Raw genomic sequence first — 14,309 nt, 5'->3', positions numbered from 1 at the left:
GGATTTGAGGACTTTTTCCCCCGCTGTGTCCATTTGTTGTTTTTCTTGCTCGTTTCCATACTTTTTATCCAATTTATTATTTAATTATGGTATTATACTTTGTAAACATTGTTTTTAGAAAAGTGCTATACAAATAAAGTTAATATTATTCTTATTATTAATGATGCATACACACACACTCTCTCTCTCACACATACACACACAACAGAAACATGTCTACACACTCCTTCATAAAAAACACAAAAACACACATTTTATCACACATACACTCGAACACACACACACTTTCTCTTCTACACACTGCTTTCTCTCTCTCTCTCTCTGTCACACACAACCTGTCTTTTTCTGTCTACATACAAACACACACACACACACACACATGTTACATCTCTCTCTCTCACACACACACACACACACACACACACACACACACACAGCTGAATACACTCGCTGTTTTGGAGGTGGGTCGAGGTGAGATCATCGCGCTCATAAAGTGGCGCCTTATGCTTGGCACCAAGCCACGTAATCACACACACACACACACACACACACACACACACACACGCACACACACACACACACACACACACACACACACACACACACACACACACACACACACACACACACGCACACACACACACACACACACACACACACACAGGCTGTGTTACCGTACAAGGCGTGCCGACAGAATAATGAGAGCTGCATGACGACCTCGCTGAAAGCATGGCTCATTAGACACACACACACACACACACACACACACACACACACACACACACACACACACACACACACCTACACACACAGTCATAGTTTCCATGTAGTAAGGGCATTAATTTCATGACTTGTTGTCACTCAGCAGACTTTGTTTTATTTCTATTTTTTATCCCTTTATAATAAATTTAATGTTATTTGGAAAGTGAATCTACAAATAAAGATTATTTTTCTTCAGTGTCTTTGACTTGAATCAGTAAACTCTATGAACCATTAATCCCTTAAAATACCCTTACATTTACATTAATTGACCTCTTAATTCATGCAAAATCTCCTTAAAATTAGTTAAGGGAGTTATTAATGGAGGAGACCCCATCAAAACCTCCTTAAACTCCCCTTAATGTTTGACTGCTTACTTTCTAATTTAATGTAAAATTCAGGGAGACAGGAACTTTCCATTAATTTCCACTTACTGTAATAACCTGTAAACCTGCACAAAAGGCATAAAAAAATCCCTTAATTTCTAGTGTCTCTGTGAATCAGCCCATGAATAAATCCCTTATAAAGCCATGATACTAACCTTACTTTACTAAGCTGTTATTTTTAATGGATAATTCATGTTTATGTGATGAGAAATGAAGTTTGGTTCCGTAGTGAAACTTAGAAGCAGAAGCAGCTGCTGATCCTCGGCTCCCATCATGCTCTCTGCTTTTTGCGGTCTATCTTCTGATGTTTTGATTTCTGACTCTGATCCTGCTGCTGCTCTTATTGTTGTTAAATCACAGAGGTGAGACCAAGTCAGCTCTGCTCGAGTCCCAAGTCAGTCTCAAGTCAAGTCTCAAGTCTAAATGTAGATTACCAAGTCAAGTCCATGTCATTAATGTCAAGTCTCAAGTCTAAATGTAGAACAGCAAGTCAAGTCAGAACAAATCAAGAGTCCAGTATCAATTTAATATCTTAAAGAAAACTAAATATCTAGGACTTTTCAATGCAATATGGTTTTAATAGGATAAAAACTTGGTAAGAGCATCATGAGTTTGATTTCTAGAATCAGTTTCAACTTCAATAAATTCAATCATTCCATACAAATTCAGAAAACAGAATTTAAATTCAGTCGTCCGCTGGAACAAATCTCATCACTTTCAATCTAAGTCATTTACACAAACACAAGATCTCAAGTCAAGACTTTAGAAACCTTTTCAAGTCATCAAAGTACAAGTCAGAGTCAAGTCCCAAGTCACCAGAACCCAAGTCAAGTCAAGTCTCAAGTCTTCTCTTCATGCATCAAGTCAAGTCTCAAGTCTAAATGTAGAACAAGTCAAGTCAGAACCAGAAGAAGTCAAGTCTCAAGTTAAAATTAAAATTGTGACTCGAGTCCAAATCCTCACCTCTGTTAAATGAACCAGTGGAAACAGTGGAGCCAGAACAGACAGCAGCTTCTGGGTTCAGAGTTCATGACTGATAACAGAGAGAGGAAAACTAAAACGACTCGGCTGTTCTCACAAGTCTGACTGACATGAAACACAACTCCAGCTGTCTTCAGAAACAACTTTAACTGGCCTGATGGGGGCGCTGTGAATAGAAATGTGTTTTACTGTAAACTCCCCCGGTCTGATTCTGGTGAAGCCTGGAGGGAGGATCATCTTGTTGCTGATTGGCTGCCTGCCTCATTCCTGCCGGACGACATGTGGACTTTCTGCTGTTTAAGATAAAATAAACCGAAATGATTCCTGTGGGTCAAATGAGATCAAATCAGATAAATAAGAGCTGGAAGTTATTTTCCGGGCAGCAGATTTTCCCATGATGCATCACAGGTTCCGTCCTGCTGGCGCCGAACCTCCAGCTGCTCTCATCAGTCTCTTCATGTTTACTTCTTTTATCTTATGACACTGATGTTTAATTTTAGTTACTACTTTGTAACGTCAAAACAAAGCTGTACAAATGAAGTCAATTATATATAAATATATAGACAGTATATTTATAGTCTGCTGAATCCAGACAAACAGAAACCAGTTTGGATCTCCAGCAGCACTGTGTCTGTCTCCTCCTGCTGGACAGACGCAGAACTGCAGCACAGCTTCCAGCAGCACACTTTGATTTCCACAGTACAGTCTGTTTCTCCATTAAGGTTAATGGACTGGTAAAGATCTATTCTATTCTATTCTATTCTATTCTATTCTATTCTATTCTATTCTATTCTATTCTATTCCAGTAAACATGCTTGTCAGTGTCCAGCAGCTCTTCACAGATGAAGAACAGCAGTTTGATCTGAATCTTCAAATCTAATTTCTCCTTAATACATCCCATCATGCACTGGGGCGACCTGCTTCCTCAGGCAGTAATCATCATCATCATCATCATCATCATCATCATCATCATCATCATCATCACACCAAACACCTATAAGAGTTAGTATTTGGTCGTAACAAACAGTAGAGAAGTCCTGAAACACAGAGGCTTAACAAACTCTCTGAGGGAGTTCCTCCATCTCAGATGACAGAATCGACTTTTTTTCTTTTTCAATCCATTGCGGATGCATTGCGTTGCGATGAAAGCAAATAATAATACTAATAACAATAATAATAAGAATAAGAATAAAATAAATAATGAAAAGCAATAACTATTCTGTATTTGATTCTGATCTTATCTTTTTCTTCTACTGTTTCTATTTGTTTTTGTTTTTTTTATATATCGTTTTTATAAAAACAGTATACTGTTTTTGACATACTGTTTTTATTGGTTTCTACTGTGTTTTATTCTTTCTATCCTTTAACAAAGTACACAAGCAACCACCAAGCTAAATTCCTTGTAAGTGCAAATATACTATATATATATAAGGATTCTGATTCTGATTCTGAAGTGATGGATTCATTTAATTTTTTTCAACCAAAACCTCCACTGGAACTTTTTGCTGTGAAAACGTTTGACTCAGCAGATACAACAGAAGTTTATATTGAACTTCTGATAACATTTGATCAGTTTCATTCAGTCATTCATTTATACAGGAAAAAAAAGAAGGTTAAAACACCATAAAAGGCTTTTAAAACACTTTGGGCCCGTCTGCCCGTCCTGCAGCAGAAAGAGGAAACAAAGAATTGAAAAGGGATTGAAAAGAGAGATATTTAGAAAAAATATATTTCAATACATCTGAGTCACGGGATCTTTGTGTGAACTTCTGTCTGCAGCAACATGAGGCTTCACAGCTGCAGCGTCATCCTGCTGCTCGGTGCCAGAATAACTGACACGTGGACAAAATATTAGAAACATCTTCCTCATATTGAGCTGCAGTCGTTTCCACAAGTTTCCATCTCAGTCGTGTCCAAAGTTTAAATTCCTTCTGCAACTCGTCTGCTTCTCTTTATCTCCATCTCCTCCTCTGTGATCAATATAGATTTACTGAGGGAAATCAATAAGGGATACTGGATTTTACCTGGATTCACAGTTCAGATCTTTTATCTCCCTGTGAGCCGCAGCGTCTGAGACCCTCAGGCTGTCCCAAAGTCTGGACTATCAGGACTAAGGGGGACCGGGTCTTCGCTGTCGACGCCCCCAGACTGTGGACCGCCGGCCCCTGGAGATCAGGCTGGCAGCTCAGTATCGTTCAAAACCCTTCGCAAGACTCACTTTTATAAGCAAGCTTTTTTTTTTTACCCATTTTCCATGCACCTTTTACCTTTTACTCTGTTTATAACATGCATTGTTCTGTGTATCTTCAATATTCTGTTTTTATTCTATTCTATTTTTTAACTGTCTATTGTTTTTTACTGGTTGTGAAGCACTTTTTAAACTTGTTTTAAGAAAGGTGCTATACAAATAAAATTATTATTATTATTATTATTATTATTATTATTATTATTATTATTATTATTATTAATATCATTATTATAAAGGTGGAAAACAACGACGCGCTCCCAAACTGGACAAATTACTGAGCAAAACACTGGAGGAGAAACAACTTGTACAGAAAGTAAGAAATTTATTGAAGCTTAAAGTCTCCATGAAATGAAATCCAGTCCTTTACTTCCTGGAAACAGAGCATCTTTAATGGTGACATCATCATGACATCATCGTGTACCAGGAGGCGGGAATAAAAAGTACAACCAATAAAACATCACAGATGTTTGAACAGTCCCGCCCCTCCGCCCCTCCCATCCAATAAAACTGCCTTTCTCTCCCTGACTGATCTCTCATTGGTTTAGACTTCTGACTGATCCCTCCCTGCGTTAAGCCCCGCCCCCAACATCCTGTTTCAACAGGAAATACATCACATTAAGGAAGTAAAGATGCTGTTTCATGATGTCTTTTAAAAAAAAAAAAAGTGTTTTCCTCCTCTGTTGTTTTGCTCGGTCCGCTCAGCGCAGCCGGCGTCTGATTGGTCGCTCAGCCCGTCGCTGTTCCTCGGCTCGGCTCAGACTCGGACGCCGCCGAGTCTCGTCCCTCTTTTCGATCTCTTTGTTTGCGTCATCGTCTGCTGCGCCCGGGTCATCAGCGGCGACCGGGTCATCAGCGCCGACCGGGTCATCAGCGGCGACCTGGGCACCAGCATCACCCTGTTCACCTGCTGCTGCTGCTGCAGGAGCGCCGCCCTCGTCATCCTCGGCGTCAGAGGCGGCGGCGGCGGCGGCGGCAGCAGCGGCTCCTCGGGTCTCGCCACCTTGACGGTGTTCCTGCCGTACAGCCGCCTCTCGTACTGCAGCAGCTGCTCCCAGAAGCCGGCGTTGAGGCGCACGACGGGCCGGCTGTCCCGGACCCAGCGGTGCGCCTGGCGCAGCGTCACGCCGCGGTAACGCATCAGGTACGCCATCACCAGCGCCGGCGAGCGGCTCATCCCGGCGGCGCAGTGCACCAGCGTGCCCCCCGCCCGGTTGCCGTGGATACGCTCTGCCACGCGGTCGAAGTGGTCCCCCAGGCGCGCGCTGGGCAGGTCGCTGACCGGCACGCGGACGCACTCCACACCCGGGTACACCGGGCAGGCGTGGCTCAGCGTGGCGTTCACGATCAGCGTGATGCGCTTCAGAGAAACCAGCGCCGGGTTGAGGGAGGCGTCGGCTCCGCCCAGGAACAGGGTGGGGGTGATCTGAGAGACGGACATGGGGGGGCTGGGGCGGGGGGGACATGTTGGTATTACTGAGGACCGTCCATTGGCTTCATTCATTCAAACATTAGAACTAACAATAGTACTGCTGTGAGACAGAGGAGAACAATCAGCTCATAAGACCAAGATATCACAATTAATCTGACAATGATACATTGATGGTTAAATATGATTCACATCACACCTTTAAATCTAATTTCTTCCCTTGCAAATCTCAGATTGCAAAACTTCCTGTGGTAAAACGTCTTTAAAACTGTCAGTATTCATTTGATAATGATATATATGCATATACAGCAGAGGTGTGACCAAGTCAACTTCACTCGAGTCCCAAGTCTCAAGTCAAGTCCCAAGTCTAAATGTAGATTACCAAGTCCAAGTCATTAATGTCAAGTCTCAAGTCTAAATGTAGATTACCAAGTCCAAGTCATTAATGTCAAGTCTCAAGTCTAAATGTAGATTACCAAGTCCATGTCATTAATGTCAAGTCTCAAGTCTAAATGTAGAACAGCAAGTCAAGTCAGAACAAATCAAGAGTCCAGTATCAATTTAATATCTTAAAGAAAACTAAATATCTAGGACTTTTCAATGCAATATGGTTTTAATAGGATAAAAACTTGGTAAGAGCATCATGAGTTTGATTTCTATAATCAGTTTCAACTTCAATAAATTCAATCATTCCATACAAATTCAGAAAACAGAATTTAAATTCAGTCGTCTGCTGGAACAAATCTCATCACTTTCAATCTAAGTCATTTACACAAACACAAGATCTCAAGTCAAGACTTTAGAAACCTTTTCAAGTCATCAAAGTACAAGTCAGAGTCAAGTCCCAAGTCACCAGAACCCAAGTCAAGTCAAGACTCAAGTCACCACTTGGTCTCACCTCTTTAACAGAAAGGAGAGTGAAACAAACACAAAACTGTTTCCTGCACTGAGACAGCCGGCTTTTTTCTTGAAAACTGTGTGTGTATTAAAAGTATTGAATTGAATTGAATTATATCTGACTATGTGTGTATACATTATGTTTCAACAGTTTTTAATAATGATACTAATGGAAAAACAAATCTGTATAATGAGTAATTTTTAACTTGTGTAGTCATTTTAATACAATAATTCAACATTCAACAGGCTGTAAATAATCTGGAAACAGGAAACATTAAGTATTAATAATGTGTATAAACATGTAAACCTACTTTTAAAACACACGTGTTCATGTGTGTGTAAATGCATGTTATGTATATGTACTGTATATGTGTATGTATGTGTGTGTTACATGCGTATGTGTGTGTGTAAATTTATATGTGTGTGTATAAATGTATATATGTGTGTGTGTGTGTGTGTGTGTTACCTGGTCCCTGGTTCCTTCAGTTTGGTCTTGATTATTCCTTCCTCTTATCACTGCGCAAAGTGAAGGAGTGGCTGCTGACACACACACACACACACACACACACACACACTTACACACACACACACACACACACCTACACACACACACACACACACACACACACACACCCTAAAAGGCTCTGTGGGTCAGCCGGCCAGCCAATCAGGCGACAGGTTTAATTTTAGGGCCGGCAGCTGGAAGCCTCGTCACGTGACTCTGACTTCACCAAACAGCAACATTAAAACACCCAACTGTTTGATTTATATCATTAATAATACTAATTAATAGTATAATAAAACTATAATAGAACTTTAATACAGTTTTTTGTAATTAATTCCACTTTATACAATTTTGTTTATTTTATTGTTTCATGGTTCATTAACACACTGTAAACCTGGAAACATAATTAGGAACATCTTCATTCACAAATCTAAATTATTTCATTCATTTGTTATTGATAATAAAAATAATATATAAATTATATTCTTGCAAATGACGATATATAGCAACAATAATAGCAACTGTTACAGTAATATGTTAATATGTTTATAGAAAAGCATCAAACAAACGGACAGTTAACTTCACTTTCTAACTTCAATGATCATTCTGGTGTTGTTTTCTTTTTTAACCTTAATTCATACTCTCATTTATCTGTTTGTAGGCTAGTTATTCGTGAAAAAAGAACAAAACCCCCCCACAACTATTACACAAACCTTTGGTCTAGATTACTACGTCATCAAAATGCTGCAGGTATCATGACGTCATCAGTATTTTACTTCCTGGTTCCAGCACTGCAGGGTTTGTCAACAAAAACACAGCGGACCAGCTCGTCTCTGCTATCATGGCGGAACTGAACCGACAGCTCCAGGAGTATCTGGCTCAGTCCAAAGGCGGAGCGAAGACCATCTCCCAGTCCGGCTCCAGCTGCAGCATCGCGGTGGACCCGGAGGAGGCCGAGCCGGTGCCCGGCAGCTGGTTCGGCCGGTGGTCCAGCCCGCTGTCCGGCCGCGGCAGTCCGGCGGGCCAGAGCTCCGGCGGCGGCTTCTCCTGGCCGTGGTCCGCCGAGCCGGACCCCTGCCTGCCCGGCATGAGCCGCAAGCAGCGCCTGGTCGCTTTCGGCGTCTGCATCTGCTTCTCCGCGCTGTGCTTCGGGCTGTCGGCCCTGTACGCGCCGCTGCTGCTGCTGTACGCCCGCAAGTTCGCGCTGCTCTGGTCGCTCGGCTCGCTGTTCGCGCTGCTGGGAGCGGCGGTGCTGCGCGGGCCCAGCCGGCTGCTCGGCTTCCCCACGCCCGGCGCGGCGGTCTACCTGTGCGCCCTCGGCGGGACTCTGTACGCGGCTCTCAGCCTCCACAGCACCGTGCTCACCGCGCTGGGAGCCATCCTGCAGATCGCCGTCATCGCCGGGTACGTGGTGTCTCTGCTGCCCGGGGGGAGCGCCGGGATCCGGTTCATGGGAGGGATGGCGGCGTCTGCCATCAAAAGGACTGTCACCGGGAAGACGATGCCGATCTGACCCCGAGACCTTATAGGACCGAGCCGGACAGGTGTAACTGACCGGTGGGTGCTTTATCCACCCAGCCGGGGTGACAGGACGGACCGAATCAGAGGTTCCCAAAGTGGGGTTCGGGGTCCCTGAACTGACGTGTTTCCCAGCAAAATGAGGAAGTTTAATTTCACTATTGTTTCATTTATTTGCAGTCAGGACAGTGAGGATGATGTAATGTCTATTCTGATCAGAGGCTTCACCTGCAGTGCGGACAGTTCTGTGTTAAATCCTGTCCAACAACAAAAACTCTTCTCACATGTGGATCCTTCAGTCAAGGTCTCATCAGATGCGGATCTCCAGACTAAACCTTTTATCTATTTGATGAGAAGGTGTTGGGGAAGCCCCGAGCTGCAGGACAGAGACGCTCCGCAGGTCTTGTTGTTCACAGGGGACCAAAACCACCAAATAACTTAGAAAACTGTAAACAGCAGTCTGTGAAACTGATGAGTTGTTTTTTTTTTTTTTCCACTAATGTAATTTTAATCAATAAAATGGACTTGAGTGAAAGAGTTGTTTGATTACCAAAAGCCAGTGGGATTGTGGGAGGTGAAGTGGTGCATTGTGGTCTATGAGGGTCAAGATTAAAGGGAAGGTTCAGTGATGTTGGAGGCCGATCCTGTTCATCTCTCCAACAGACACACAGCTTTGCATGAATGAATGGAGATGGAGGCCATTTACCTTGTTCAGTGGTTGACTGTAGTGTTGGTTAGTGTTGACTGTAGTGTTGGTTAGTGTTGGTTAGTGTTGGTCCAGGCAGGTTGGTGGCAGCAGTATGAAGGTGTTGTTTCAAACGAATGATAATTTAAATTTATTGAAAAACTGTGCTGGCATCGTCCTAACAAACTGAAAACTGTCTACCTGCGACATATTAATTACCCACAGGTCACTACAACCTTAACAGGTGAAGCCTTTTCAAAGTAAAAGCACCTTCTTAATGTTATCCGTTAAATCATAAATCAAATTTCATTAATCCATTTTCTACCCATTTATAAATTATAGAAATGAACTAAGACAAACCACAGGCGAAACTAAACTTGCCAACATTATCAAAACGGCTCCTACAACTATTATATTTATTTGTGCTTTGATCAAGTATCATGTATCCTTACTATCACTACAGCTGTGGAAGTATATGGAATGGCTTGCAAGTGATTGTAAGAGTTACAGCTTCATATCCTAAGGCTGGACGATAATTCAATATTATCGTTTATCGTCTTTCAGTGGAATCATGTCGTGATGATATGAAGATATTTTAATATCGTGACACACATTTCTGCTGTCTAAATTGATGATGACAAGCAAATTTTACTTAAAAACTCTGATAAAATGAGGTATGGTAGGAATATTATTTGAAAATTTCAGTTTTGTTTGACATCACACCTAACATTACCATTCGGTTCAATGAGATGAACATTAATTTGATTATTTAACGTGATTTTGCAGACATGAACCATATCGTGATATATATTGATATCGAGAAAAATCCTTATGATTATCATGATATTGATTTCAACCATATCGTCCAGCCCTATCATATCCCATTGACTTGTTCCAGCATTGCTAACAAATGCTAACAGGAGTCGGCTGCTGATTTCACAGAAACACAAACTCTAAAGTAAAACCTTTTGGCTCATTCTGAGACGGAGCTTGATTAGTGATTAATAGGGAAAGTTTCTAAAATCACTGAACCTTCCCTTTAAAAAGGAGAAGTGGGAAAGTTGTCAATTCAGCAAACCAAGAAAAAAAATATTTCTTTCTCCAGCACATTTCAGGCTCACAGGAATATTAGTTTTATTTATTGTCTGGGTGCTGTGACCTCTGACCTCCTTACTATTGGTTGTAATGTAGGAACTGAAGTTTATTCTGCTGTTGACTTTATTGGGAATCGCTCCGGCTAAAAGCGGCAGCCAAGAGCCTCAAACGTCAACGTATTAGACCCTGCGAATTAATTTCCTACTTGGGAATTTCACATGAACGGCACTCAAAGTTGGATGAGGAAGTCGGAAATGGAGAGAAAATTTTAACCTTATATTTAATAACCTTTAACCTTCTCAACGTGATGGAAAAATCAAGTTTTGCATCAGTCAAACACTTCTACCACCGCTGCAGTTTTCCACACTGACCATCATGACTGTCACTTTGTTTAAATGAAGTTCATTAAATCAGCTTGTTAAGCTGCAGGGCGGCCATGTTGGTTTATCATTTGTCTTCCTGGTTTGATTTTCCTACAAAATATCAGGTGAAAACAACTCTGTTTAGCAGCCAAATGCGAAGTCCCGGATGTCGGACTTTCCCCAGCAGCACCTGAACGCACCATTAATCCTCACTCTCTTTGTATGGGAGAGAAAGCCCTGACAAACTGTCAGTTTAATAAAGTCTTACCTATTGGAAAACATACAAACCTTACAGAACATAAGACCTTTTCCAATCCATCAGGGTTTACTGGTGAATTCGGCAAACATATAATCCACCAAGCTGTGGTTATTTTATCAAAACATCAACTTTTATAATCCGGTTCTCCTGTTGTTCCCATAATCTTTTAACAAAACACACACTGGGGAGCAGCAGAGAGGTTTAAATCCGTTTTAAAGGTGGTATTTCTTTGCAATCAGTGTTGTTTGGTTGATCGTATGTCAGCCGGATTTACCAGACAATTCAGAGAAGGTGTTAGTGAATTTCCTCCTGGTGTAAATTAAAGCTAAAGTCAGATTCTACTGGGTTTTTATACAGAACTTACTGATAATTAAAGCAACACTACAGTATGGAGTTTGACCTCCTGCTCTCTCCATTATAAAAACAGAAATGTATAATGTCCAACACAACTTATAGGTAAAGAAAGTCAAAGTATTAAACATCTTATTTTGACAGATTGTAAAAAAAACACACACAGACGGCAGATCTGGTAAACTTTGCACAAACTCTATTATAGTCTCATACAAAAATGGACAAAAACAAGAACAATCTGAAGACAAACTGTACACTTAGAAACAAAAGGAAGGCGACCTGGAGACAGAAGGCGCCCGGCGACGAGACAGCGTGACGATGCTCTCCATTATTTTACATTAAAAATTAAATAAATGGAGCGGAGGATCGAGGGAACGACACATTCTGTTTCTGCTGCCATCAGCGACGTCTGGCTGCAAAAACCCGCCAGTGTTTGTTTGTTTTTGTTTTTGTTTTCAGAGGAGGAGGACGTTGTGTTTCGGGGAGCGGGGGGGGGGGGGGGCGGGAACACGAGGCCCGTTCCCCCTTCCCGCTCCACCTGGGACATTTTCAAAATAAAATGTGAAGCGAGCGGAGAAGGTTTTACACATTCCAGTCCAGTTTACATAACATCTCTTCTGTGTGATCGGGACAGTGCATGTGGGTGTAAAAAAAAAAAAAAAAAAAAGTCGAGACCCGCTTCCATTTTGGTTTCCACGTCGACTCGTCCGGCAGAAATATTCAAACTTTTTTCCATTTTTTTAATAGATTTCAGTCTTTTCCAGGTGTGTGATTCTTTAGTTCTTCAAAGTCGAGCTCGACGAGTTAAACGTGTGGAAACCAAGATGGAGTCGTGCACACGAGGCTCACGGCGGTCAGTCCCGTCTGGGACACCAGCTGAATTCTGGGAGATTTTGGTTGCGGTTGGCAAGTCGGTCGACTTTACCGGCCGCCATCTGGAAGTCCTGTTGTGCTAAAAAAACATGCAGCCGGCCGGTCAAAGTGGCTGGTAAATCAGGTTAAACCGATGTGTTGGTCTGCCGATACTTCAGGCCGATATTGTCCTTTTATTAAAAATGGGACCCGGCCCGGTCAGTGTCGTCCATCTGATACGACGCAGTTTGATTGATTACTTATTTATTGTAGAATTGATCGATACTACACTGGTCGTCTGTGGAAAGCCCTTAACCTGGATCGATTCTAATGAGGCGTTTTCATTTGGATTCCACACAAATATACATGAATGTTATCATCATCATCATCTGGGTTTCAGTGGAGAGTTTTAGTGTCCCCTGATGGTCTGCATTATGTTTCAGAGGCTTTTCCACCCCGACAAGAAGACAATTCTTGGCGAAACGCTGCAATTTTAGGTAATATTTTTGCCATAAAAATACTTCAATTTAAAGATCTCTTGAAAGTCGACACAAAATATTAGCTATCAGCAGCTTTACATCAAAAAAACGTCAGTATCGGCGTTGGAGAAACCTTATCGGTGGAACTCTGCTGGTATATTTTGGGATTTACCAGCTACTTTGCCGCTGGAGCAGCAGCTTCCCGTCCTGCTGCCAAGTCCCTCCACACTGCTGACCAATCAGAAAACTACATCCGACACTGCGAGGGGGCATTCGTCACTTCCTGCCTCAGTCACAGAAAAGACCACACCCCCCCCCCCCCCACCGTGGAGAAACATCAGCGGTCTGTGGGCGGAGCTTGTCACCGTAGCGATCCGACACAGGTGAAGAGAACAATTCATCCGATCCCAACGTCCAGACGGTTTAAACCTCGTCTCCTCCGCTCCCCGAGCCTCAACACACACACCAGGAAACACCATCCATCCCTCTCTCCCTTCCTTCCTTCCTTCCTCCATACAGGCCGGTGGTGTTTCGTCTGTTTTTTGGTCCCTGCAGTCCGTCTGGTTTTGGGCGTCGGAGTCGGGACAGGGTTCCTACAGTCTCAGTTTCAAAATTCCCTACTTTTCTCCACACCTCACTACCTTGATTTCAACATTTTGATTGCTAACGCTGCCGTATCGCTCTGTCCGTCCACGACTTCCAGAGACGCCGCTGTTCTGGTGACGCCGCCATTTTGACTCCCGAAACACTCACCACGGCTATTTCATTAAAGTACCAGTTAAAATGCCTGTTGTATGTGGAGCTGTCGGTCGTAATAGTCGTGTCAGTGATGGAGGAGAACATTAAATGTAGCAGCAACAGTTTATAACCCTAACCGTATCTTTTCTCTTCGGACAGTTCGCCACAATGAAGTGAAATACTGAAATGCATCGATTGTTTTGTTTTAAGGGCAGAATACAGACGGGCTGTGAATCAGACTCAGCGGGTTCTGCATCATGAAACGACAGCTGGAGGAGCTCATCTGCAGCGCTGTCGGCCATGTTGGAGTCGCTTCAGTCTGTTTTAAACATCTTCACTGTCAGGTCTGCTTGTTCAGTCTGTTTTAAACATCTTTACTGTCAGGTCTGCTTGTTCAGTCTGTGGTTACAACGGAGCGCTGTTTGGGAGTCGATACGGCGGCGTCAACAAAACGTCACTGCAAGTCGAGGATAGATGAAGATTATTCTTAACAGCGACAAATATCAGAGCATGAGAGACGGCAAGACTCTGAAACCACGGGGAATGTGGAGTTGCATGAACACCAGGACAGGACAGCAAGATTTCTCCATACTTTTCAAAAATGTTTGCGCGATTTCCAAACTTTTCAAGAGCTGGAAACCACCGAACTCTTTGTCCGTACATGTCCAGGCTGTCCGTCCCGTAGGAACCCTGCAGCAGGAGACGCGGCCCCTACCGGCCCCGCCCCCCCCGGGGCCCCTACTGGCCCCGCCCCCCCCTCTGGGGCCC

General features: G+C 42.9%; 2 protein-coding genes across 2 annotated transcripts; one reads left to right on the top strand and one right to left on the bottom strand.

Annotated features, from left to right (window-relative positions):
• Positions 1-4,728: 4,728 nt before the first annotated feature.
• On the bottom strand, positions 4,729-7,290 carry LOC139911405 (dual specificity protein phosphatase 18). The gene is made up of 2 exons (XM_071898932.2): positions 7,164-7,290; positions 4,729-5,819 (listed from the first exon to the last, which is right to left on the bottom strand). The coding sequence occupies exon 2, from the start codon at positions 5,810-5,812 to the stop codon at positions 5,129-5,131; it is 684 nt and encodes a 227-aa protein (XP_071755033.2). The 5' UTR covers positions 5,813-5,819; positions 7,164-7,290; the 3' UTR covers positions 4,729-5,128.
• A 725-nt stretch (positions 7,291-8,015) lies between these two features.
• sft2d3 (SFT2 domain containing 3) lies at positions 8,016-9,249 on the top strand. Its single transcript, XM_071898931.2, has one exon. It carries the CDS (start codon positions 8,044-8,046, stop codon positions 8,713-8,715), a length of 672 nt encoding a protein of 223 aa, XP_071755032.1. The 5' UTR covers positions 8,016-8,043; the 3' UTR covers positions 8,716-9,249.
• Positions 9,250-14,309: the final 5,060 nt, after the last annotated feature.

The sequence above is a fragment of the Centroberyx gerrardi genome, chromosome 13 (assembly GCF_048128805.1).
Source record: "Centroberyx gerrardi isolate f3 chromosome 13, fCenGer3.hap1.cur.20231027, whole genome shotgun sequence".
NCBI lineage: Eukaryota > Metazoa > Chordata > Actinopteri > Beryciformes > Berycidae > Centroberyx > Centroberyx gerrardi.
The sequence above is the reverse complement of the archived record's forward strand: the minus strand, read 5'-3'. Positions and strand labels throughout refer to the sequence as shown.